This window comes from Lepidochelys kempii, chromosome 15 (genome assembly GCF_965140285.1).
Source record: "Lepidochelys kempii isolate rLepKem1 chromosome 15, rLepKem1.hap1, whole genome shotgun sequence".
Lineage (NCBI taxonomy): Eukaryota > Metazoa > Chordata > Testudines > Cheloniidae > Lepidochelys > Lepidochelys kempii.
Window position 1 is genome coordinate 33,326,642 of NC_136394.1, and position 25,450 is coordinate 33,352,091.

General features: G+C 45.8%; 1 protein-coding gene across 3 annotated transcripts in view; it reads left to right on the forward strand.

Moving 5' to 3' along the window:
- Nucleotides 1-18: 18 nt before the first annotated feature.
- Nucleotides 19-25,450, forward strand: part of ZNRF3 (zinc and ring finger 3) — a 220,290-nt gene continuing 194,858 nt past the window's right edge. For all 3 annotated transcript variants that reach the window (XM_073312246.2, XM_073312244.2, XM_073312242.2), the window contains exon 1: nucleotides 19-531. In XM_073312246.2, the coding sequence (XP_073168347.1) occupies nucleotides 304-531 (228 nt within the window). In that variant the 5' untranslated portion in view covers nucleotides 19-303. The remainder of the gene's footprint in view (nucleotides 532-25,450) is intronic.

A 25,450-nucleotide genomic window follows, 5' to 3' on the forward strand; every position in this document is an offset into this window, starting at 1 on the left:
CGGCCCGTGAGCGGAGGGCGGGCGCGGGTCAGCGCGCGGGGCGGGGCTAACCCCGCGGTAGCTGTCACGTGGAGCAGATGAAAGCGACGCGGCTCGGCAGGCAGGCCGGGGGCCGGGAGCCGGAGCGAGGGGAGCGGAGCGGAGCGAGGGGCAGGCGGAGGCGCGGGGCTGGGCGCCGCGGGGCAGAGGAGCCGCCGCCGCCGCCATGGGGCGCTGACCCGCCCGCATCCCGCCGGGCGCCCGGAGCTGGAGCCGCTGGCGAGCGATGCGCGGCGGCTGGGCGCTGCCCCGTCCCGCCGCGCGATGAGGGGCCGCGGGGCCGGCGCCGGGCCGGCCGTGCCGCCGCCGCTGCTGCTCGGGCTGCTGCTGGCCGCGGCCCCGGGCGCCGCGCTGGCCAAGGAGACGGCGTTCGTGGAGGTGGTGCTCTTCGAGTCCAGCCCCAGCGGCGACTACACCACCTACACCACGGGGCTGCAGGGGCGCTTCTCGCGGGCCGGGGCCACGCTCAGCGCCGAGGGCGAGATCGTGCAGGTGAGCGGCGCGGTGCGCCGGGCCGGGCCGGGCCGGGGCGGGGCGGGCCGGGCCGGCGGCTCCCTGCGCCCAAGATGGCTCCGCTGGGCCGGGAGCGGCGGCTGCCCCGTGCGCGCTGCGGGCGGGGGGCGGGCAGGGCCCGCGGAGCCCGGGCTGGGGGCTGCTCTCGGGGCGCCGGGGCGGCCGCCCTGGGCGGGGGGGGTGGAAGGGCACCGGGGCGGAGCGGGAGGCGCTGCCCCCGCGGCTCATCCCGGCCGGGGGGTCAGCGCCTCGCACCTGGTGTCCCCGGGGCTGCGGGGAGGCGGGTCCGGCCGCTGGAGAGGCTGCGCCGCGCGGCCCCCGGGGCGGCTCGGCCTGCTCGCTGCGCCAAGGCTGCGGGGGACCCGGCGGCGACAGGGGGCCCGAAGCGCCGGCCGTGTGCGGGGCGGAACGTGCCCTGCATGGGGCTCCAGCCCCCGCCCTGCTGTCTGCGCTGGGCCTGGCCCTGCGAGCCCCCGGCTCCGGGGCACCGAGCTCTGGCGTCCCACGTGGGCAGGGCACTGGCCCGAGCAGAGAGCTGCGGGAGTTGCCCGTTCAGAAAGTCCGTAGGATCCCCCTGGGTGCTGGGCTGCCCTGTCTCATTGAGTGCCCCTCGGGGGAGGGAGGTGACTGGTCATGCCACAAAGGGCCAAGTTTGTTGTCGTGTAATGTCGATTTTAACAGCCCCCTGACTGGTCTCGCTGCTTCTGCAGTTTGACTCCTGACTGGGAACCGGCGGATAGTTTCCCTCTCCCTTGTTTTAAAGTACTTAAATAGGAATGGGAGAACCAGGAACTCTGAAGCTGCAGTAACCTGGAGATTTCACCCTCTCTGACAGGGCCTCCACCTTGTTACTAAATGAAAGAAGTCTGCATTCCAGAGGAAGCTGGATATGGAGGGATTAAAAAAATACTCTGTTTGCAGGGCTTACTTTGTCTGAGATGCGAAGGAAGGCAGTGGTGCCGACCTACTGCTTCTGATTGTTGTAACTGGATGCTGTTTCTTTTTTGTCTCTCTTTGCAAAGGCTTTGGAGAAACTCTAGTAGGTCTGTGGGCATAAATTTCATTGCCAAGGCTGCTGCTTGTGGGAAGAGCTTTAAAAGGGTTTGGTATCTCTTTGAACCTATTAAAGCGTTGTAGGCATCCGGGTATTGCTAGCCTAACGATTTTTAGGGCCTCTTACTCGCCCTTCCCCTAAGAATAACGGTGATTTGAGTTGGTTTGGAGTTTTGATTTTATATACTAGAGAATGTTTCTGCAAAGAAAATGCACTGAAATTTCCTTTCTTCAGGTTCTGAGTGAACCTTGCTTGCTAGTATATTAATTACTGCATCGAGTCAACAGTTGAAACTTCCCTGCATTCTTGAAACATGCTATGGAGTTTTTTTTTTTTTTTTTGGGAAATGGCCTTTGCACTTCCACCAGCGACAGCAATGATGAGAGTGCACAGGGCGCAAGCGACTTTACTGCAGTGCTGTGTCTAGCTGTGCTGAGGCAAGTAAGATACGGAGGTAAAAGTGCCTGTGCCCAGTTTACATTAATGCTGCTCCTGGGGAACTGCATTAATGGTAGTGCAATGGTGAGAGTCTTTTTTCAAAACATGTCACAGTAGGCAAAGCTTGCATGGAACGGATTTATAAGTGATCTTTGTACCACGCTGTAAAGTACTGCGACTTTGTCTGGCTAGGTGGTTTTTGCATGGGTAGAAATGGTTGACCATTCCAGGCTGCAAAACAGGGCACTAAAACTTCAGTATGCTGTGTGATAGCCGCTGTCGGGGTTCTCAACGTTTTTCTTTCTGAGGCCTTCCGCTCAACATGCTATAAAAATTCCAGGGCCAGGCGGCGGGGCGGAGGGGATGGGACTTGGGTCTCTGGGCCAAGGGTGGGACCTTTAGGCCTAGGTGTAGTTTGACTTCTATTTTGGCCGGGGGAGGGGGAATGTCTGGCAGGGCTCGGGCAGGCTCTGCACAGCAGGGCCCAGGGAGGGACTGCTACCTCCACCCCTGACTCACTCAGCAGGCCACCCACCTGTGTGGGGCTGTGTGCCGGTGGCTGCTCCCTGAGGGCTCTGCTGGGTGCCGAGCCGGATCCCCACCTGGGCAGCTCTGATGGGTTGCGTGAGCAGTTAAAGGGGGCTGGTTGCTGAGGAGCACCTGCAACCCCGGGCACCAGCAGCAGACGGGGGAATGCCATGGCTGCCCGCTCCATGGCACCACTAGCCAGAGGAGCAGCAGCCCCACACTGCCTGGCTCTGGCTTCCAGCCTAGGATCTGGCCAGAGGGTGGGGCTTGAGGGGGGCTGAGGGAGAGGAGGAGGTGGGGTGCGTGTGGAGCTGCCTGCAGGACTGCCCCACTCTGGGTAAGGCACTGCAGTTTTTGGGGGGGAAGCACCATTGTGCCCCCTGAACTCTGCCCATGGGCTCAGGGCTTCCGCAGGGGTGTGTGTGTGTGTGTCGGGGGGAGAGCTCGGGGTTTCAGCCTTGCTCCACCCCTGGCTTCAGCCCTGCAGAGGGGGGGTGTGCATGTGTGTGTGTGCGTGTTCAAGGGATGGGGTGTCAGCCCTATGTTGCCCCCGGTGTCTGACCTGTGGGTGGGTGCCGGGTCTTGGGGTTTCGGTGGTGGCCCCCTGAAAGGCTCGATTGAGAACCGCTGTCCCATGTGATTCATGTACACAACTCTTGTAGAAAATGAAGGAGGAAATATTAAAGTGTAACATGTTCAGTTTGTTGGAGAAAACAATTAAGAAGCTATGGTTTTGGATTTTGCCTCTTTATCAGTTCTTGTGGTGATTACCTATACTGGTAGTAAAGGTTCTTTGCAAAATTACTTAGCTTTCTCTAAAGCTTGAATTTTTGCTGAGTGTTCCTGCTCACCCTGGTTGAAATGTTTGCAATTTTTGATTTGAGGCTCATCACAGAGAATCGTGTAACTTGCTGTTTTGATACTTAGAAAACATAATATTAAAATATCTCTAGCAATTTATGCAGTTTCTGATGCTAAAATGTTTGTTTTTTAGCTACCTTGTTCTTTCTATGTATTTGGCTTTCTGTGGGTCACTTTGTTCAGTGTATTCACTAGTCCTTCACTCGGAGCTAATCTCCAGTTAGCTATTTAATACAAAATTAAGTTTAAACACATCACTTACAACTATCTTTATTCTTCTAAGCAGGTAGATGATGTCGGAGTTTAGCAGAACCAGGCTATTCCCTATTCTGTCTAGAACTTTTGACGTGCTTATCCAATTCCTTTGTAGTCATTAGCAATTGTTGACTTAATTTTTTTTTTTTTTTTTTTTTGGCTAGGCTAAGTAAAGAAAATTGACTTAAATGGTATTTTAATAAGTTTACTTGTTAAGTAATCACTAATAGCTGTCCTTATTTCACTTACAAGGTCTGCAGAATTGGTTTGTCTGAGCATGAGCTCTGTATAAAAATACTGAATAGTAAGTTTTCTTTTGTAGTTCAGAGACACAGAGTATCAGGGTTGGAAGGGACCTCAGAAGGTCATCTAGTCCAACCCCCTGCTCAAAGCAGGACCAATCCCCAACTAAATCAGGGAAGAGACTATTCTTCCCTGTTCCCTTCTTGGCTTTGTTATGAAATTTACTGTGAAACTTTAAATTTTCTAAATGACAAAACTTTGTCACAAGAAGAGTTGTGAAATCAGATTGCTGATGGAGAGAAACTCAGTGGAGGAATGAAGCAATTCAGTTTATTTTAAACTTTTTTAAAAAATTGCTTGTAGTGACTGAAATATATACATTACTGGAAAAATCAGGTTTGTTAATTTTAGCATCGTAAAACATTTGAAAAACAGGGGATTTTATTCTTCCCATGAAAATTTGCCATGAGATGAAACTTTGAATATGTGATGTCCAGAGGAGGCGCAATACTGAGAGAACTTTAGAGGCTGTCTTTTTAAATATAAATGTAAAGGAAAAATACATTTAAGACTTGAACTGGCATAACTAGAAGCAAATGTGTTAAGTGAATATTTCGTGGCCTTTTATTATAATATGGACCAGCTGCTTTGCCTGATACTAAAAAAAAAAAAAAAAAAAAAAAAAAAAAAAAGCAACCCACGAACATGGGGTGGGAGTTGGGAATTAATGAAGCAAATTTTTGCTTTTTTTACCACTCATAATTTTTTTGGTTAGTAGTATTGTGCACATATGTAAGCAGCCGCTACTTACCTCCAACCTATACTGTGTTTTAGATTTCAAATGAGATTTTAATCTATGCTTGTAAATAACTCTTATTTAGGTATTTCAGCCACCAGAGGGTGAAGTATGCTAGATGTCACTCCAAAGCAGGTAAAACTAGCACCATCAAAGTCACTTCATGTGTGCACTCAGGCACTAGAGCACGTATAGCATGTCTTACCTCTAGTGTGGATTCCTTGCTCTTTTTCCTGGCCTTCTGATGAATAAGTTGTATGGTGTCTAAACTTGTTTGTGCACCTTCATAATTTTCTAAATTGCTTGCATTTTTGACAAGCTTCATAGATATGTATTCCAACTTTGGATCATTATCTGAAATTCTGCGAAACTTGGAAATGCAAATCACCTGGCTAGTGATGTTAAAGATCTATTTAACTGCAGTAAGTGGTGTATTCTTTGTTTAAACAAATGAAGAAAAATCATTGAAGAGATTTTTAGAGTGGAAATATATTTCTTTTAAATTAAATATTTAGAAATGTTTGAGAAATGAGTGAATAAAAGGAAATGTGGGTGTTTGTGCAACCTCATAACCATGTTTGTTTCTAATTGTTTCAGTTGCTCACTGGTCTTGAAAGCATTAGAACAAAACCATCAGAAATAAAAGCTAAACATGCATTAGCTTTTAAATGTATGACTTATCAAATGGTTACGGATTAGTTTTCTGTCTAAAAGTGATACAATAATGATGTTTCTCCTGTTACTGGGACTGAGTCTGGCTGGGGTCAAGTGTGTCTAGGGTAGCTTTTAAGAGGTAAATTCTTAACGCTTCAGTATGGCTGGAGTTAAGAGTTTGGTAAAGCATGTCCTTTAGGTCTTTGTGCATCTGGTAGTCCTTAAACTGATTGACGGTCTGATCCAGCAGCTGTGTATTGGCAACAAATGATCGGAATATTCTATATGCCTCAGAACAAAATCCTGTGGTTTTTTTTGGGAGGAGTGGGGTGGGGATGGATGCTAAGAATGTTGATTGGAGAGAGAGGAGGTCATAGAGGAGGCTTCTCAGTAGATAACCACCAGAGTCCAGTGATCACATCTCCACTGTGTTGGAATGGAGGCAGACAAGGATGGGCAGGCTGTGGCCAGCAGAGAGAAGAGGAATTGGAGGAGTTCCATATGGCTAGGAGTTTCCAGTTGATACCAGGTCCCCTCAAGTGTTTGTTTCTAAAAGATGCTCAAGATCCAGCTAGTCCAGGGGAACTAAGAGATGTATGAGACAGCTGTGAATGGCACTCCTGCCCTACCTGTAAGAAAATAAACTTTGTCCGTAAAGAGTTCTTCAGCCCCTCCAAGGAAGACCGATGATCCTTGCTGGGGATTTAATACTCAAAGAATACAAAGAACATTCTGCAAGGGACAGGTGGATAACAGAACAGTATGCTACTTTCCTGGAGCCAAGACACAAGATGGCACTCCAAAAGGCTAACTAATCTTAAAGTTCATGAGGAAAAGATCCTCTGGTAGTGGTACATATTGGCACTAATGATGCTGTGTTGTGGGATATCTCACAGGTAATCTATGACTCAGAAGTGTGTTCAAGAAGATCACTTGGACATTCTTCGAGATTCTTCTTGTTCCATGAGCAACAAAAGACGGAAGGTGATAGATTCCTTAAGTGAACCACTGCCTAAGTAAGTGGTGTAGGATTTTGTTTTTTGCAGAACACTGGCCTGTCTTCTGGTGGGGTTGTACAGTTTGGACGGACTGCACATCAGAAGGGGGGCCAGTTTTCTCAGGGACAGGCTAGCTAGAATAGTCAAGAAAGGATTAAACTAATAACAAAAGGGGAGTATCAAAAGAAGGAAGATAAGAGCCCTCAGCACAAAATAGAGATATTTAGAAGAAAATCAAGGAACCAAAGGACATGAAAACCAGCAATTATTTAATTGCCTATACACCAATGCTAGGAGCCTTGGTAACAAATAAGGAGTTGGAATTACTCATTTATAAACTTTAAATTTAGTCTAGTTGGTATTACCGAAACCTGGTGGGATGATTCCCATTATTGGAACATTACAAATCAATGATTATAACCTATTTAGGAAGGATAAAATGGACAAAAGGGGAAAGATGTCCAAAAAAAAGTGTTTTCAGGTCACTGATAAATTTGAAAGGAAATGATTGTGAGTGGTAATGGATGAATGTCCTAACAGATAAAGTACAAGATGGGGTCTTATTTGTTGTCTACTACAGACCACCAAATCATAGCTGGGAACAGGCTGCTAGGTGTGGAAGGTGCCAATCTATAATGTATGGGAAAAGAAGCTGTGTGACTAGGGGATACTTCAATTTGAGTGAGGTATGCTGGAGATCTCAGGCTGCCAGTATTTAAAACAGACTTGGAAATTCTAAATCTAGTTGACCGCTTCTCACTCAAAACGTGTTGCATCCAAAACGAAGGAATTGTATACTTAACTTCATCTTCACAGATGAAGAGTAACTTAGTCTACACTTACCTCCGGAGCGATCGATCCAGCAAGAATTTATTTATTGCATTTAGTGAAGACGCAATAAATTGACCCCTCTCCTGTCGACTCTGGTACTCCACCGGAGCAAGAAGCGTAGGCGGTGTTGACAGGAGAGCATCAGCATGTCAACTTACTGCAGTGAAGACACCGCAGGAAGTAGATCTAAGTATGTCGACTTCAGCTATGCTATTCACATCACTGAAGTGGCGTAACTTAGACTGATTTTTTTTCTCCCCCCCCCCCGTGTAGACCAAGCCTTAGGTACAAGTGATCATAATTTGATCCCATTTATAATGTTCAAACAGAATAAAGAGCAGACCGATGGTACATGTAGTAGGTACTTTAAAAAGGCCAGTTCCACAAAGGCCCTTATGACAATTATGAGCCAAATCAGTTGTAAGAAGAAATTTAATTAGAAAAATGTGAATTGGTAGTTGTTTACAAACACTTTTCTAGATGCCCCAAAAGCCACAATCCAGGAAGAATGCTGTATTTGTTAAAAACCAGCCTGATTTATACAGGAAGTGAAGACCGCTATAAAATATATAAAAAACAAATGGAAGAAAGGGGAAGCTGAAAGTAATAAATAGAAATCAGAAGTTATCAATTTTCTACAGTTTCTAAGGGAAGCCAAGGGACACAAGTAGAAATCCATTACCAGCAGTTAAAAACAGTAAGAAGCTGTTTAAGCATATTAGGAAGAAAAAATCCTAACAGTGGAATTGTCCATTATATGGAAGTGATAGAATTATCAATAATAAAGCAGAAAAGGCAGAAGTGTTCAATAAATTTTTCTGTTCTGTATTGGGGAAAAAATAGATGAGAGTCACATCATATGAATGCACTCATTCCATTCCAATAGTATCTCAGTAGGGTGTTAAACAGCAGCTACTAAAGTTGGACATTCTTAAATCAGGTGGCCCAGATAATTTACATCCAAGAACTTTAAAAGACCTGGCTTAGGAGCCTGCTGGACTCTTAATGTGGATTTTTCAGTAGGCCTTGGACCACTAAGGAAGTTCCAGAAGTCTGGAAGAAAGCTAATGTGCCAATATTTAAAAAAGGGAAATGGGATGACCTGGGTAATTATAGGCCTGTCAGTCTGACATTGATCCCAGATAATAGAGCGGCTGAGAATTAAGGGAGAATTAATATAATGAATGCCAATCAACATGCGTTTATGGATCATAGATCGTTGTACCGAGATCTGTTTTTGATGGATTACAAGTTTGATAAAGATAATAGTGTTGATTTGTAATATACTTAGACTTTTGTAAGGTATTTGCCTTGGTACCACACAGCATTTTGATTTAAAAAAAAAAAAATGGATTAAAAACTGGCTGATAGATTTCAAAATGGAATTATAAACAGGGAATGATGGTCGAGTGGGTGTGTTTCTAGTGGGGTCCTGTGGGGATAGGTTCCAGGCCATACACTGTTTAACACTTTTATTAATGACCCGGAAGAAAAGATGAAAGCATCACTCATACAACTTTCAGGTGATCCAAAAAATGGAAATGGTCAATAATGAGGAGGACTAGTCCACTCATACAGAGTGATCTAGATTGCTTGGTAATTTGGGTGCGAATGAACAATATGCATTTTAATATGGCTAAATGTATACATCTAGGAACAAAGAGTGTAGGCCATATTTACAGGATGGAGGACTCAATCTGGGAAGCAGCGACTCTGGAAAAATATTTGGAGGTCATGGTGGATAATCGGCATCATGCAGGGAACTCATGTTCAGCTGTGGCCAAACGGGCGAATACAATTCTTGGGTGCATAAAGAGGAGGATCTTGAGGTAGGAGTACAGAGATTATTTTACCTCTGTATTGGTCACTGGTGTGACCAGTGCTGGAATACTGTGTCCAGTTCTGGTGTCCACCATTGAAAAAGGAAGTTGATAGATTGGAGAGGGTTCAGTGAAGAGTCATGAGAATGAGTAAAGGATTAGAAAACAGTCTTTATAGTGAAAGACTCAAGGAGCTCAGTTTATTTAGTTTAACAAACAGAAGGTTAAGGGGCAACTTGATCAAAGTCTAGGAGGACCTGTGTGAGGAAAAATTTATTTAATAATGGGATCTTCAGTCTAGCTGAGCCAGTGGTGGGAAGTTGAAGCTAGACACTCAAACTGGAAATAACCTCACTGTTAAAAATGTATGCCTTATTAATCATTGGGCTGATTCACCAGAGGCCACAGTTAGTTCTCCATCACTGACCATTTTAAAATCAAGATGAGATGTTTTTCCAACAGCTCTGCTCAAGGAATTATTTTAGGGAAGTTCTCTGGCCTTTGTTATATAGGAGGTCAGACTAGAAGATCCGTGGTCCATTCCAGCCTTGAAATATGTGACTCTGTAAAATCCAGACTATCTCTGTCTTAAAACAAAGCAGTAAATAAATTATGCTCAAATAAATTGGTTAGTCTCTAAGGTGCCACAAGTACTCCTTTTCTTTTTGCGAATACAGACTAACACGGCTGTTACTCTGAAACCTAAATAAATTCTGTTGCTGGTGTGCTTGATTCTCCTTGCTGGCACAGGGAGGCATAAATAACGCCTCTCTGAGTCAGCTGTACCCCTGTGGGGGAGTCACTCTTGAAGGGAATGCAAATGTGTTTGCACTGGTGCCATTCCTCATCTATTGGTCACACCAATCATGTTGTCCCTGATCAGTGCTGCCTGTTTCTGAGGCTTTGGTTGACACTTCTGATTTGGCTTCCCTGGTGGACGTGAAGTATTGCATGTGTGCTGTTGCAAGTTTCATGTTTGAAACCCATTGCTCAGGAGCCGCTTCTTGGGTTGTGCTGGCAAAGGCTGGCATAGGTCAGCATTGAATCTGGCCTGATGTCTTGTCCATCTGTGTTTGAACTATTTTTTGCGGGCTTTGTTTGTTTTCACAGATTTATTTTTTTCCTTTTGATAGAGCACTCACTTATGGTGCTCCAGTAATAAGCATCTTGGATACGATCAAAAATGTCCTCTGGAGGTTGTAGGAGAGTTGTGTGGTTTATTTCTGCCAGTGTTTGACGCAACTTCATGTTGTGTTCGGCTCTTTGTGCTGCCTGATGACCAGAATTTGATGCGTCATGGTGCTGCATTTGCTGTAATGGATGTTAGCTGTACATTGTAATCATGTGGTCTCCTGGCTGGCTAAGGTGGGGGGGAAAGGGAGAACAGAATTCTCTTTATTTTTTGTTTGCTTGTTCATTTATTTTGTATTAAAATCCGGCAAGGTTTTAAAAAAAATTCCTACTTGTTTAACCAAAGCAGGGCATCATCACTAACCCTTTTCCTAAACCTTTGCTCCATTCATAGTATCATAGAATATCCGGGTTGGAAGGGACCTGGGAGGTCATCTATCCAACCCCCTGCTCAAAGCAGGACCAATCCCCAACTAAATCATCCCAGCCAGGGCTTTGTCAAGCCTGACCTTAAAAATATCTCAGGAAGGAGATTCCACCACCTCCCTAGGTAACGCATTCCAGTGTTTCACCACCCTCCTAGTGAAAAAGTTTTTCCTAATATCCAACCTAAACCTCCCCCACTGCAACTTGAGACCATCACTCCTTGTTCTGTCATCTGCTACCAGTCTAGATCCATCCTCTTTGGAACCCCCTTTCAGGTAGTTGAAAGCAGCTATCAAATCCCCCCTCATTCTTCTCTTCCGCAGACTAAACAATCCCAGTTCCCTCAGCCTCTCCTCATAAGTTATGTGTTCCAGTCCCCTAATCATTTGTGTTGCCCTCCGCTGGACATTTTCCAATTTTCCACGTCCTTCTTGTCATGTGGGGTCCAAAACTGGACACAGTACTCCAGATGAGGCCTCACCAATGTTGAATAGAGGGGAACGATCACGTTGCTACCCTTCGTGCAGCTCTGCTGGTGGAAGTAGTACTGTAGACTGGCTGCCAGCATGGAAAACTCTAGGAAAAGAAGCCTAGTGTGGACAAGGGCCAGGTATGTTGAGTCTAGTATTCCCTGTTTTTTGCTCCTTGTCTCACTGGAGGAGCAGAGAATGGGTTTTACCTAGCCCTCAAATGAAAGTGGAAGCATATAAAGTCTAACAAATACTTGGTATTGGAGTATAATTTGTTTAAATAGTGTGAATAAAAACTTCTCAGTTGCTTGTGTGTCTCTCCTTGGGTCGTGTGATGTTAGTCTACTTACTTGTTGAGTTGCCTTTTAGTCTTTCAGGAAAAATGATTAAGAAAATTTAAAATGTTTAGATGTCCCTCCTTTTTCCTGTGCTGCTTTTTCCTCTGGATAATCCTGGTAGTGGGTGGCTACCCCACTCCTAAAATAGAAGGGGTTAAAAGCAGCCCTGGGGATGGCTGATTGGGGAAGCAGCTGCAGCTGGGTCACACCCCAGTCAGGCCCCAGCTGGCCTGTATAAAGAGTCTGGGAGCCAGAGGCCCAAGGAGAGTCTCTCCAGGCTAGGAGAGAGCAGGGCCTGGTTCCCTGCCTGACAGGGTACAGAGTGGTGCCATGCTGGGAAAGGAGCAGGCTGAGTGGGGTGCTCCAGGCTGGCAACTCCCCAGGCTGTAGGGCCTGGTCCAAGACCCATAGAGGTACTGGGAGGCAGAGGAAGGAAGCAGGTCTGAACCCCCTTGTCTATGTTGAGAGCCCTTTCCACTGCAGTCTGCCCCAGGGAGCAGGGGCTTGGTGATGACCGGCACTAGCCCAGACTGAGGCAAAGTGGGGATAGTGGGTTGTGTAGCGATACTGGCAGGGGGCAGAACCCCAGAGCAAGGGGCACCGGGGTCTGTGAGGTACATGGGGGCCAGAGCTGTGCGGATCACTGGCCTGCAGAGGGCGCTCCATGCTGGAAAAGAGCTAATTCCCATGAACCAGCAAGAGGCGCAGCAGGGGTGAGTCCTGCACTTTTACAATCCTCTTCAGGCCTTCTCTGTGCATCCTAAAGAAGTGGGAAAAAAGTCCATGGTATTCTTTCGCAGGTCACCTTTAAATACTGAAACATAATGGGGTTAGGGTTCTGACTCTTGTCAAGAAGGTAGCTGGAATAAGAGCTGCAGCTAGGAGAGAAGAGTGGCAATGATTGGAGGAGACCAGCTTAAGCAAAAGTTTGTTAAGGCAAAGTTTCATTTCTTGTCTCTTCTTTCATCCATAGTTAAAAGGGTAGGTGAATTTTTTTTTGTCTTGCTCAAACGGAGAGCCTATAGTCTCATCAGAATCAGGAAGTGTGGAATTATTCGTGGCTTTGGGTTACAAACATGTTGGGGTTTTGTGAAGAGAGCTGTTTCGTTCCATATCCCTGCCAGATGCCTTAATTGTAAGGCATTGCTGTAGTGCCGCTGCGACCCACAGCTCCAGGCGTCAGCTGAAGCCTGGTCGTCTGGTAAACGGCTTGAGGCCCTAGGCCCAAAGATTAGCCTATTCAGCAGCAGTGAGCTGTACGAAGAAAAACAAAGCAATTCCGTCTTTGGAATTTGAGTTCTTGGAGATGAATACAGAAGTTTCAAATTACTACTTATTTTAGTAGCGATAGGATAGAACCTCTAAACTTATGGCCTTTGAATAGCAAAGTGAGGCGCTGGAGAAGAATGTTTGATCTGCTCGCCTCCATGTTGGATCCAAAGTCAGAAGCATCCCTTGACTAATCTTGCATTTAAACTTCCATTTTCAGCCACTGTATCTGAAAACTGCTCCTGCCTCGGCCTCAAACCTGAACTCTGCCCAAACCAGATTTTGGATTCTCTCGCCAGTCTTTTTCCCTATTTAACGTTCTGTCCGTTAGGGTGGTTGTGATTAATCAAAGATGTTTGATTTTTCATGGCTGCTCTCTGAAGAAAATCAGAGCAGAGCAATCAAGGCTCACATGTTTTTCATCAGCAGGGGAACCCAATAGTACCAAATGCCTTATTAGTTTCTTAGTACCTTGTGAGCCAAAATTCAAGCGTGGTGGTCTAGACTGTGTCATTAGGGCAACCAGGAATTGTTTCACACTTTGACTAGTTACTCATATCTCTCCTCTACTAAACCAAGCTTGGTGCAATATTTTTTATTTCAGCCTCCAATTTCTTCTTATTTCTACCCTGTCCTAGATATTGTGGCATTGAGACTTGCCTGTGGGTATCTGCTCTGGCTTAAGCAAATGAAATCCCCACAGTACTGCACCCCTCACACAGTTGTACGTGCTATGCTATTACATGTAAGTTCCAACCAGAGACTCTTATGAATTATTTCTTTATTTAGGCTACATGCCAAGCACTGAGACATGAACCAGTGGTTTTAAAGTGTCCTGTGAGCTGGCAGGACCTGTTAGTGTTGTCTGATGTAAGTAGGAGGTTGGATACGTCTGCATTATGTTAGCACTTTGCCAGTCCTCACCCCAGACGGCTGGGATTTCTTACCAAGGTGCTGTGCCTGTAGCTTGTTCAGGGGCTCTGGCTTTATTATCGGTCTTTTCTGGAAGAATGCAGGCATTCCTGCCCACAACCTCCTTAGTGCTTTAGTAGAAGCCCAATACTCTATCCATCTCCACTGCCTCTTGCCTGGCCTGAAGTGAATAGTACCCATGGCTGTCTCTTCTGATGCTGAGAGCTGAGCAGTTTGAAATTGACTGGATTCACAAGTTTTGCTGGTGACCAGAGTTCTGAGCAGCAGTTGTGGAACTGAGCAGAGTCCTGTTAGTTTCATTTTGCTGGGGCTTGGGAACAAGGTGCTAAGGGTACAGCTATACTGCAATTTGGTATCTGTGGCTGGCCCTGCCTTGCAGGGCTTGGGCTAAGGGGTTGTTTAATTGCAATGTAGACGTTCAGTTTGGGCCTGAGCCCAAACATTTACACCACAGTTAAACAGCCCCTTAGCCAAAGCCCTGTGAGTTTGAGTTATCTGACATGGGCCAGCTCCGGGTGTTCAATTGCAGTGTAAATGTACTTATAGGGCTCAGACACCACTGTAATGAGTGCAGAGTAAAAAAAAAAAAAAACTCAACAGCTGTCGTCAGACTCGGGAAGATAGCACTAAAATGGACCATGTTGGGAAGGTTTCAGAGGAACAGCCGTGTTAGTCTGTATTCGCAAAAAGAAAAGGAGTACTTGTGGCACCTTAGAGACTAACCAATTTATTTGAGCATGAGCTTTCGTGAGCTACAGCTCACTTCATCAGATGTTGGGAAAGATATTTTGGCTAACCTAAGGGCCCAAAATAATTTTTTTAATTCCAAGACAGAAACTACTTAATACTGAGAGAACATAATAGTAATGTAAGGGTAAAAGAAGTTACAGGGGTATTATAACTATCCTATAATCAAGCATTACAAACCAAGGAAATCCAGAGTTACAGTTGAGATCCAAACATCTTAAGGTATGGAAATGTGCAGTAAAGGCACCTGAACAGCCTAGGCTGTTCAATGTCAGGAAGTTGATGCTGGTGTGGCAGTGCTGTAGATCCTTGGCTTTCAAACTGCAGGTTGTGACCCAGTACTGGATCGCAGAATGTAAGGCACTGGGTTGTGGCGGCTCTGGTCAGCACTGCTGACTGGGTCATTAAAAGCCCCGTCAGTGGTGCTGCCCAGCTAAGGCAGGCTAGTCCCTACCTTTTCTGACACTGCACTGCACCCTGGAAGTGGCCAGCAGCATCGCTGCGCCTGCCCCAATCTCTGGCTCTGCACTCCCATTGGCTGGGAGCCAGTGCAGTGATGTCTGCAGATGGCCCCTGGAGCCTCAGAGCTTTGCCAAACAGTAGTGAAGTGCCCTTTCCAAAATCTTGATATAGAGCCCAACTTCTGTTCCTTTAAAAGGGTTGGGCAAAGAGTGGCTTTCTGGGGGTACAAGTAGCTATCAGTGTGGTTCATGGACATAGTCATTAAGCTAGTAGTTGATAGGTAAACATTTCAGTCTCTGTGAATGTTCAGAGCCTGTACTGAAGACCTTACTCTGCCAGTACATTGGCAGAACTATGACCGTTTCCTCCTTTTCGTGCTGAAAATGAGGAGAGCACAACTGGCTCTGAGGGATGGAATTATTTAAAAAGCCCAAAGATTTAGAGGCATGCTAAAACACAAATTTCTCTGACTGGTTGCATGTTCAATTTTCTCACTTGTGTATATTGAGGCTGGATCTGTACAAGTAGAATGGATTAAATGCAATTACAGCCTGCACATAGTATTGCCAGCAGTTGTGGCCAGTAGTGCCAAAAAAACCAGAATTGGCACATGTCCTCAGTGTGCCAAGCCCTGGCAGATGTGGTTATGGGACAGGGTGACTCCACTATAGCAATGAAAGTAAAGGGCTCCTAAAATGGTACCGGGTGAAGCATGAAGAAGAGAACATGATTTGGTGTTGCACTTCTTGCTGGAAAAGAGACACAAACAGCTCCACTGCAAGACAATGTTAAAGAAAATCCTCAAGCAGTTTTATAAAACCACTGATTAGCATACATAGTAATTTTCCTCCTGTTTAGACCATTTTACTGGGTAATGTATACTTAAAAATGCTCCCTTTTTAGTACAGTCTTCTAGACTTTTTGTTCTGAGATTTCAAAGTGAGGCCCTTTTAGACCAAAATAATCTTCATAAGTACAAACTACTAAAAGTGTGAAGTCTGGGAGACCTAGATCTTGTAGATAAGGAAAGTAGAAGGTGGAGGCAGTGTGTGACCCATGGTATGTTTGTTTTTTTTTTTGTTTGGGGGGGGCGGGTTACATCTGTGTACACAGTTCTGTGAGAGCTGTATGTATTCTGCATTTAAGGTATATTAAAAGACAATAAAAAATGTAAGTGCTGAATTCAGGAAACATGGAGGTTTAATGTGTGATATTAATTATAACCTGGTATATATGCGTTGTCTTAACAGTAGTCCGGGTTTGACCATATTAATGCTTGCAGATCAAAAAAGTCCACTCACTTTTAAGCAGATAGGAAGAATCTTTTCCTAGTAAAAAGATTGCATGATTGCATCCGACGAAGTGAGCTGTAGCTCACGAAAGCTCATGCTCAAATAAATTGGTTAGTCTCTAAGGTGCCACAAGTCCTCCTTTTCTTTTTGCGAATACAGACTAACACGGCTGTTACTCTGAAACCTTCCTAGTAAAGATGACTTGTAAAGGGAAAAAAGAAAATTTAGCTTGAGTCTTCTGCTGTTTTATGATGTACAAAGACCTGAAAGGTGGCTTTATTTAAAAACAAAAAAAAATGTTTTAAGAAATTCAGGCCCTGCTTAACTTGGGAGTCTCTGGCCTTGTCCGCACTGAGGAATTTTATCAAAAAAATTCTTTCCCCCAGTGGTCCTACTGCCTGAAATGCACCTGTGTGGTCATTGGTAGAGCTCTAGTGTAGGATAAGGCTCTGGTGGTAGCATGGACCATGAAATCTGCTTGCTTTCAGTTAACGTCCCCTCTGTGCTTTTTCCTGTTGTCTTGAAAAGATTAAACTGACTGACTGTAGCTCTAGATCTGGGTTTTACAGTGCTTAAGCTACAGTATAGCCTCGCATCATTCTGAGTAGCAAAACAAGTTGTAGGGTCAATAAGGAGGCTGCAGGGGAGTGCTGGGGGCATATTTCAAATGGAGCAGTCACGCTTTGAGTACTGCTGTTTATTAGCTGCACAGGCATGCACATTACACCTACACGCCTCCTACTGTGAATTTATTGCATGTGCTGGGTAAGCAACTTTTAAATGCTTTGACTTTACAGTGTTTGAAAAAATTACTCCTAATTTAGCAAGGGCACTAGTCCCTACTGATCGCATTCAGTGCCAGATTCAGCTTCCAAACTTGAGCCTTTTAGTGTGGGCCTGTTCAAAAATATGGCTAAAATGAATTTTGAAGAGGAGGGAAGAGTGTTTTCTCTTCTCTCCCAAAACTCAAATGTTTGAGAAAAATCCCCCCCCCCCCCCAAATCTTCCTATAAATTGACCTTTGGAAAAACAATAAGGCTGGAAACTTTTTCAGTTCCAAAATGAAATGTTTTGGAAAGCTACGGGTATGTGGACATGCAGGATTATAATTATGTGACTGCTTTAGTGTTCTGAAAACTGCTACATTCTTGTTTGTGCATTAGGGCAGTACTTGAAAAATCTGTGTAGTGGTCCAGGGGAATTTGCCTTCCAGGCTGTGAATTCATCTTAAGGAAAGTGGCATTGAAGGTTTAGTGGATTCTCTCCTGTTATTGTTTGGGCCTATTTGAATGTATGGCACAAATGGCTGAAATCTGGTAGGTTTTATCTAAAACAAAACATTTCAACACCTCACAGATAGTATGTGCAACAGCTGGTTCGGGCTTTTTAAATACTAACTTTGGTGACTTGTTCCTCCTACCCTAAAGTGTTGCCCCCTCCTAGCTAGAATGTGGGTGCGGAGGTGGGAATGGAGGCCAGCCTCCCTAATGGAGTAACTACTGCCTTTCCTCTGAACCAGACGTGAGTTTCTCCCCTCTGATATTTATTGCCATTGGTGGATTAGTCAACTTCATCTCCAGCCTTCTGTGAGTGCAGCTCTTCAGCTACCCAATCTCGCTCCCACTCTTATTGATGCTCTACCTCCCTCTTCCTTTACCACTCCTCATTCTCCAGCAATCCTTTCCTCTCCCTTGCTTCATCCCTGTGCAGTCCCTCAACCTCGGTCAGTGCTACACTTCACAGAATTTCTTGAATCCATAATTCTTAAGTAATACTTCTTAAGGAATTTGTGAGGCAAGGAAATTACATTAATGAAACAGTTGCAAACAAAATCTGGCAGTGCAAAAGATTACCATTGCTGCAAGAACCTTGCATACATTTTGAAGTAGTTAAATGTGAGAGTTAATGTTGCTTTGAGAAACTTAACTTTTACATTACCTTACTTGACTTGGTTTGTTGCATTTAAGATAATAGCATATCAGACTTTTTCCTACATTTCTAACTTTCAGTATTCTTGCAGTTATCTTTAATTAGATAGCTAAGCACTTCTTTTAGTATCTCATAATTACAGGAATGTACTGACAGATTACAATCGTTTCCCCAATAGGCTTCTCTTCAGTGTGTCCAGTTGGGAAGATTCAGCTGCCAGTGACCAATAATGATGAGATCAAAAGTATTTCCTACTGCTTTAGTCTGTTAAGAAAGGGGAAATTCAGAGCACAAATCACACTAAGTATTTGATCAGACAGCCTCGGTAATGTTCAATATTGAATCAGATAGGGAACATACTCAGTGCTTTCCTGAAATATCTGTTCTGTGTAATCAGATTTAAATCAAATTTATACCAAGGCTAACCTAAGAGTAGATACTTTAATTTTTCGAAGATTGCCAACATTTGTTTTTGGGGCTTGAATGCCAGTGGTCCTAGAACCTAGAAAAATTCCAACTGAAAATAATATGTGGGAAAAAATTAAGGTATCCTTGGGTATATCTACACTACGAAATTAGGTCGAATTTACAGAAGTCAGTTTTGTAGAAAGCGTTTTTATACAGTCGATTGTGTCGGTCCCCACACAAATGCTCTAAGTGCATGTAGTCGGCGGAGTGCGTCCACAGTACCGAGGCAACCGTTGACTTCCGGAGCGTTGCACTGTGGGTAGCTATCCCACAGTTCCCAGTCTCCACCGCCCATTTGAATTCTGGGTAGAAATCCCAGTGTCTGATGGGGCTCAAACATTGTCACGGGTGGTTCTGGCTACGCATCGTCAGGCCCCCCTTCCCTCCCTCTGTGAAAGCAAGGGCAGACCATCATTTTGCGCCTGAGTTATTTGTGCAGACGCCATACCATGGCGAGCATGGAGCCCGCTCAGCTAACCATCACCGTACGTCTCCTGGGTGCTGGCAGATGCAGTACTGCATTGTTACACAGCAGCAGTTTATTGCCTTTTGGCAGCAGACAGTGCAGTATGACTGGTAGCCATCGTCAACATAGTCCTGGGTGCTCTTTTAACCGACCTCGATGAGGTCAGGGGCGCCTTGGCAAACATGGGAGTGACTCAGCCAGGTCATTTCCCTTTTAAGTTTCGTCTCATGGCAGTTGAGTCCTACCGGCAGTGCACTGTCTTTTAATCAGCAGCCAGCAGAAGATGATGGCCAGCAGTCATACTGCACCGTCTTCTGCCGAGCACCCAGGAGATGACAATGGCTAGCGGTCGTACTGCACGGTCTGCTGCCAGCAAGATGTATAAAGATAGATGAAGTGGCTCAAAACAAGAAATAGCCCAGATTTGTTTTGTATTCATTTTCTCCTCCCTCCCTCCATGAAATCAACGGCCTGCTAAACCCAGTTTTGGGTTCTATCCTTGAGGGGGCCATTCTGTTTCTCGCAAAGCCACCCCCTTCGTTGATTTTAATTCCCTGTAAGCCATGTCGTCAGTCGCCCCTTCCTCCATCAGGGCAACGGCAGACAATCATTCTGTGCAGACGCCATACCACGGCAAGCATGGAGCCCGCTCAGATCGCTTCGGCAATTAGGAGCACGTTAAACACCACATGCATTATCCAGCAGTATATGCATCACCAGAACATGGCAAAGCGAAACTGGGCAAGTAGGCGACGTCCGCGCGGTGACGAGAGTGATGAGGACATGGACACAGACTTCTCTCAAAGCACAGGCTCTGGCAAAGTAGGCATCATGGTGCTAATGGGGCAGGTTCATGCGGTGGAACGCCGATTCTGGGCTCGGGAAACAAGCACAGACTGGTGGGACCACATAGTGTTGCAGGTCTGGGACGATTCCCAGTGGCTGCGAAACTTTCGCATACGTAAGGGCACTTGTAAGTCACAAAGTTCCATGATTTCCCCTGCCCTGAGGCGCAAGAATACCAAGATGAGAGCAGCCCTCACAGTTGAGAAGCGAGTGGCAATAGCCCTGTGGAAGCTTGCAACGTCACACAGCTACCGGTCAGTCAGGAATCAATTTGGAGTGGGCAAATCTACTGTGGGGGCTGCTGTGATGCAAGTAGCCAACGCAATCAAAGATCTGCTGATATCAAGGGTAGTGACCTGGGAAATGTGCAGGTCATGGTGGATGGCTTTGCTGCAATGGGATTCCCTAACTGTGTTGGGGCCATAGACGGAACCATATCCCTATCTTGGCACCGGAGCACCAAGCTGGCGAGTACATAAACAACAATGGGCACTTTTCAATAGTGCTGCAAGCACTGATGGATCACAAGGGACATTTCCCCAACATCAACATGGGATGGCCGGGAAAGGTACATGACGCTCGCATCTTCAGGAACTCTGGTCTGTTTCAAAAGCTGCAGGAAGGGAGTTTCTTCCCAGACCAGAAAATAACCGTTGGGGAGGTTGAAATGCCTATAGCTATCCTTGGGGACCCAGCCTACCCCTTAATGCCATGGCTCATGAAGCCATACACAGGCACCCTGGACAGTGGTCAGGAGCTGTTCAACTACAGGCTGAGCAAGCGCAGAATGGTGGTAGAATGTGCATTTGGACGTTTAGAAGCACGCTGGCGCAGTTTATTGACTTGGTTAGACCTCAGCGAAACCAATGTTCCCACTGTTATTACTGCTTGCTGTGTGCTCTACAATATCTGTGAGAGTAAGGGGGAGACGTTTATGGCTGGGTGGGAGGTTGAGGCAAATCGCCTGGCTGCTGGTTACGCACAGCGAGACATCAGGGCGGTTAGAAGAGCACAGGAGGGCACAGTGCGCATCAGAGGATCTTTGAAAACCAGTTTCATGACTGGACAAGCTACGGTGTGAAAGTTCTGTTTGTTTCTCCTTGATGAAACCCCCCACCCCCCTTGGTTCACTCTACTTTCCTGTAAGCTAACCATCCTTCCCTCTTCCCTTTGATCACTGCTTGCAGAGGCAATAAAGTCATTGTTGCTTCTCATTCATGCTTTCTTTATTAATTCATCACACAAATAGGGGGATAACTACCAAGGTAGCCCAGGACGGGTGGTGGAGGAGAGAAGCATCAGGAGGCGTGGTGGAGGAGGGAAGGACAAGGCCACACAGCACTTTAAAAGTTTAAAACTTTAAAACTTATTGAATGCCAGCCTTCTGTTGCTTGGGCAATCCTCTGGGGTGGAGTGGCTGGGTGGCCGGAGGCCCGCCCACCGCGTTCTTGGGCGTCTGGGTGAGGAGGCTATAGAACTTGGGGAGAAGGGCAGTTGGTTACACAGGGACTGTAGCGGTGGTCGGTGCTCCTGCTGCCTTTCCTGCAGCTCAACCATATGCTGGAGCATATTAGTTTGATCCTCCAGCTGCCTCAGCATTGAATCCTGCCTCCTCTCATCACACTGCTGCCACCTTTCAGCTTCAGCCCGCCACCTCTCCTCCCGGTCACTTTGTGTTTTCCTGTACTCTGACGTTGTCTGCCTCCACTCATTGTGCTGTGCTCTGTCAGTGTGAGAGGACAACATGAGCTCAGAGAACATTTCATCGCAAGTGCATTTTTTTCGCCTTCTAATCTCCGCTAGCCTCTGGGAAGGAGAAGATCCTGTGATCCTTGAAACACATGCAGCTAGTGGAGGGAAAAAAGGGACATTGGTATTTAAAGAGACACATTTTATAGAACAATGGGAACGCTCTTTCAGGGTAAACCTTGCTGTTAACATTACATGCACAGCACGTGCTTTCATTCCAAGCTCGCATTTTGCCTCCCCCCAGCGTATGGCTAGCCCCTCCACCGTCCCCCTCCCTGTGGCTAACAGTGGGGAGCATTTCTGTTCAGCCACAGGCAAACAGCCCAGCAGGAACGGGCACCTCTGAATGTCCCCTTAAGAAAAGCACCCTATTTCAACCAGGTGACGATGAATGATATCACTCTCCTGAGGATAACCAAGGGATAAGGAATGGATGTTGTTTGAACGCCAGCAAACATACACTGCAATGCTTTGTTCTACAATGATTCCCGAGTACGTGCTACTGGCCTGGAGTGGTAAAATATCCTACCATGGTGGACGGAATAAGGCTGCCCTCCCCAGAAACCTTTTGCAAAGGCTTTGGAAGTACATCTAGGACAGCAGCAAATGCCAGGGCAAATTAATCATTAAACATGCTTGCTTTTAACCCATGTATAGTATTTTAAAAAGTACACTCACCAGAGGTCCCTTCTCCGCCTGGCGGGTCTGGGAGGCAGCCTTGGGTGGGTTCGGGGGGTACTGGCTCCAGGTCCAGGGTGAGAAACAGTTCCTGACTGTCGGAAAAACCGGTTTCTCCGCTTGCTTGCTGTGATCTATCTACAACCTCCTTATCTTCCTCGTCCCCAAAACCTGCTTCCATGTTGCCTCCATCTCCATTGAAGGAGTCAGACAACATGGCTGGGGTAGCGGTGGCTGAACCCCCTAAAATGGCATGCAGCTCATCATAGAAGCGGCATGTTTTGGGCTCTGACCCGGAGTGGCCATTCGCATCTCTGGTTTTCTGGTCAGCTTGCCTCAGCTCCTTAAGTTTCACGCGGCATTGCTTCGGATCCCTGTTATGGCCTCTGTCCTTCACACCCTGGGAGATTTTGACAAATGTTTTGGCATTTGGAAAACTGGAACGTAGTTCTGATAGCACGGATTCCTCTCTCCCCATACAGCGATCAGATCCCGTACCTCCCATTCGGTCCATGCTGGAGCTCTTTTGCGATTCTGGGACTCCATCATGGTCACCTCTACTGATGAGCTTTGCATGGTCACCTGGAGCTTGCCATGCTGGCCAAACAGGAAATCGAAATTCAAAAGTTCGCAGGTCTATTCCTGTCTACCTGGCCAGTGCATCTGAGTTGAGAGTGCTGTCCAGAGTGGTCACAATGGAGTACTCTGGGATAGCTCCCGGAGGCCAATACCATCTAATTGTGTCCACAGTACCCCAAATTCGACCCAGCAAGGCTGATTTCAGCGCTAATCCCCTTGTCGGGGGTGGAGTAAGGAAATCGATTTTAAGAACCCTTTAAGTCAAAAAAAAAAAAAAAAAAAGGGCTTAGTCGTGTGGACAGTTGCAGGGTTAAATCAATTTTAATGCTGCTAAATTTGACCTCAACTCTAAGTGTAGACCAGGGCCTTGTCAGTTAAAGCTCTGAAGGGTTCTGACAATATCTTGAAAGAGTTAAGCTTTAATTAGCTCACTCACAAGGTATTTAATATCCTTATTAAATCTCAACTGCTGGTAAATTTTTTTTTCTTATAGTGAATACAATTTCTTGAGGACCTGAGCTTCTGCCTCTCAGATCAGAGGCTCACATGTCGAAGCTGGCAGTGCTAGAGGCTAGTTCCTATCTGTGTGACAGCATTTTTAATTTAACAGGACCGGCTTTGATGTTCTCAAATATTTATAGGCAGCTACAATCACTTCAGTGTGCACATTTTTAACTGGAGCAAAAGTTCCTCCTCATGCAAATTTTTTTTTCCCTTTTGTCCATTGTGGATTTGCAGAATATATGAATGCAGTAGAAAGTGCAAAACAAAAACTACGATGAAAAAACACTTGCTCTCTTCAAGGTCCTGCAGTGTGGTAGAGTCTCCAAATGAAATTAATAGGCAGCAGGTTTAAAACAAACAAAAGGAAGTATTTCTTCACACAACACACCGTCAACCTGTGTAACTCTTCGCCAGAGGATATTGTGAAGGCCAAGACTAAAACAGGGTTCAAAAAAGAGCTAGGTAAGTTCATGGAGGACAGGTCCATCAATGGCTTTTAGCCAGGATGGGCAGGGATGGTGTCCCTAGCCTCTGTTTGCCAGAAGCTGGGAATGGGCAATAGAGGATGGATCACTTGATTATCTGTTCTGTTCATTTCCTCTGGAGCACGTGGCATTGGCCACTGTCAGACAGGATACTGGGCTAGATGGTCCTTTGGTCTGACTAAGTATGGCAGTTCTTATGTAATGCCTTGTCTCTGACAGTGGCCAGCATCAGACACTTCAGAGGAAGGTATAAGAGCCCCGCAGGAGGCAGACTTGGGGTAATCTGCCCCCTTCATTAAGTCTCATCCTGATCTCTAGTAGCTACAGATGGGCGTAAATCCTGAGCATGCATTTCACTTAGAAAAATTCTCACCATTTTTCATTGGAATTTTCTGATTCATCAAGATTGGAATGTTCCACAGAGATGGTTTTGATTTCCTTGAAATTCTGACAGAACCCAGGTAGGAACGTGGTTTCCTGCTGCGGCAGCGTGGCTCCTTGGTAGACCTCCTGCTAGACTACCTCAGAGTCAGAGCTTCTAGGTCTGGGGCAGCCCACTGGTGCACTGCCCCACCACCCCAGGCTCCAGTCCCTTTTGTGAGACTTCAAAAAATTTGTGTTCTGATTTAGAACAAAGTCAAATTGAAATATTAGTCCTCTGTAGAACTGAATTGGCTCTTTTAACACAGCTCTGGTTTCAATACGTCTTTCACAAAAAGTTCATGAATTATAATTCTGAATATACTTGATATCCATATAAATGTTCAGCTCTGTTTTGAGTCTTGTTAAATTCTGTATACACAGCAAAGAAAAACCCACAGCTGGCCCATGTAGACCTTTGAGCTGGAACCCAGCCTCTGTGACCCTACCTCCCTGAAAGGCCGGGGCTCTAGCCTGAGCCTGGAAGCTTACACAACAGTGAAAGAGCCCTGCAGCCGATGAGCCTTGCTCAGCTAGCATGGGCCAGCTGTGGGTGTTTAGTCACTTTGTAGACATAGCCAATGACTTCCTGTGGCAGTGAGTTCCACAGATTAAGATTGACTGTCAGTATTGAAAGTAACATGTATCGCCTGCAGTAGTTTGTGACTTCACGAAGTTATTTGCTTCCTCCCATCTGCAAATCTCAAAGTGGCAATATCTCAGGTGGTGATAGTTTTGTGCAAGGTTGTTTGCTCACTACTTCCGTAGTGTAGACTAGGCCTTAGGTTTGCAGGTATTGCTATATCGCCAGATCCTCCCTATTATAAGTGTACTTTTTTCCTGTATAAGATGGTTTTGTCAGCATAGTTTGTAGTGTTTTGGCAAGTGAAATAATCTATACTGGCAAAAGCACTATAGCTGAGTCTACACTAGGGCTTTTGTTGGTGTTGAAATTTACAAAAAATCACATCCCTAATTGACATTATACTGGCAAGTTTCTAAATATTCTCGGCTCTAGTTTTACATGTACAAACAGGTCAAGCTGAAGCCTTGGCAGCCTTTTAGGTTTCAACTCTGCCAACTCGCACTTGTTAAAGTGATGCTTCCTTGTCTATACTAGAGTTTTAGAACATTAACTAAAGTGAGCTAATGCCACATCTTTGAATGGAAGGCCTTGCTCTCACTACAAAAGAGTTCTTAACTTGAGTTAGGAAACTGAACGTCAATA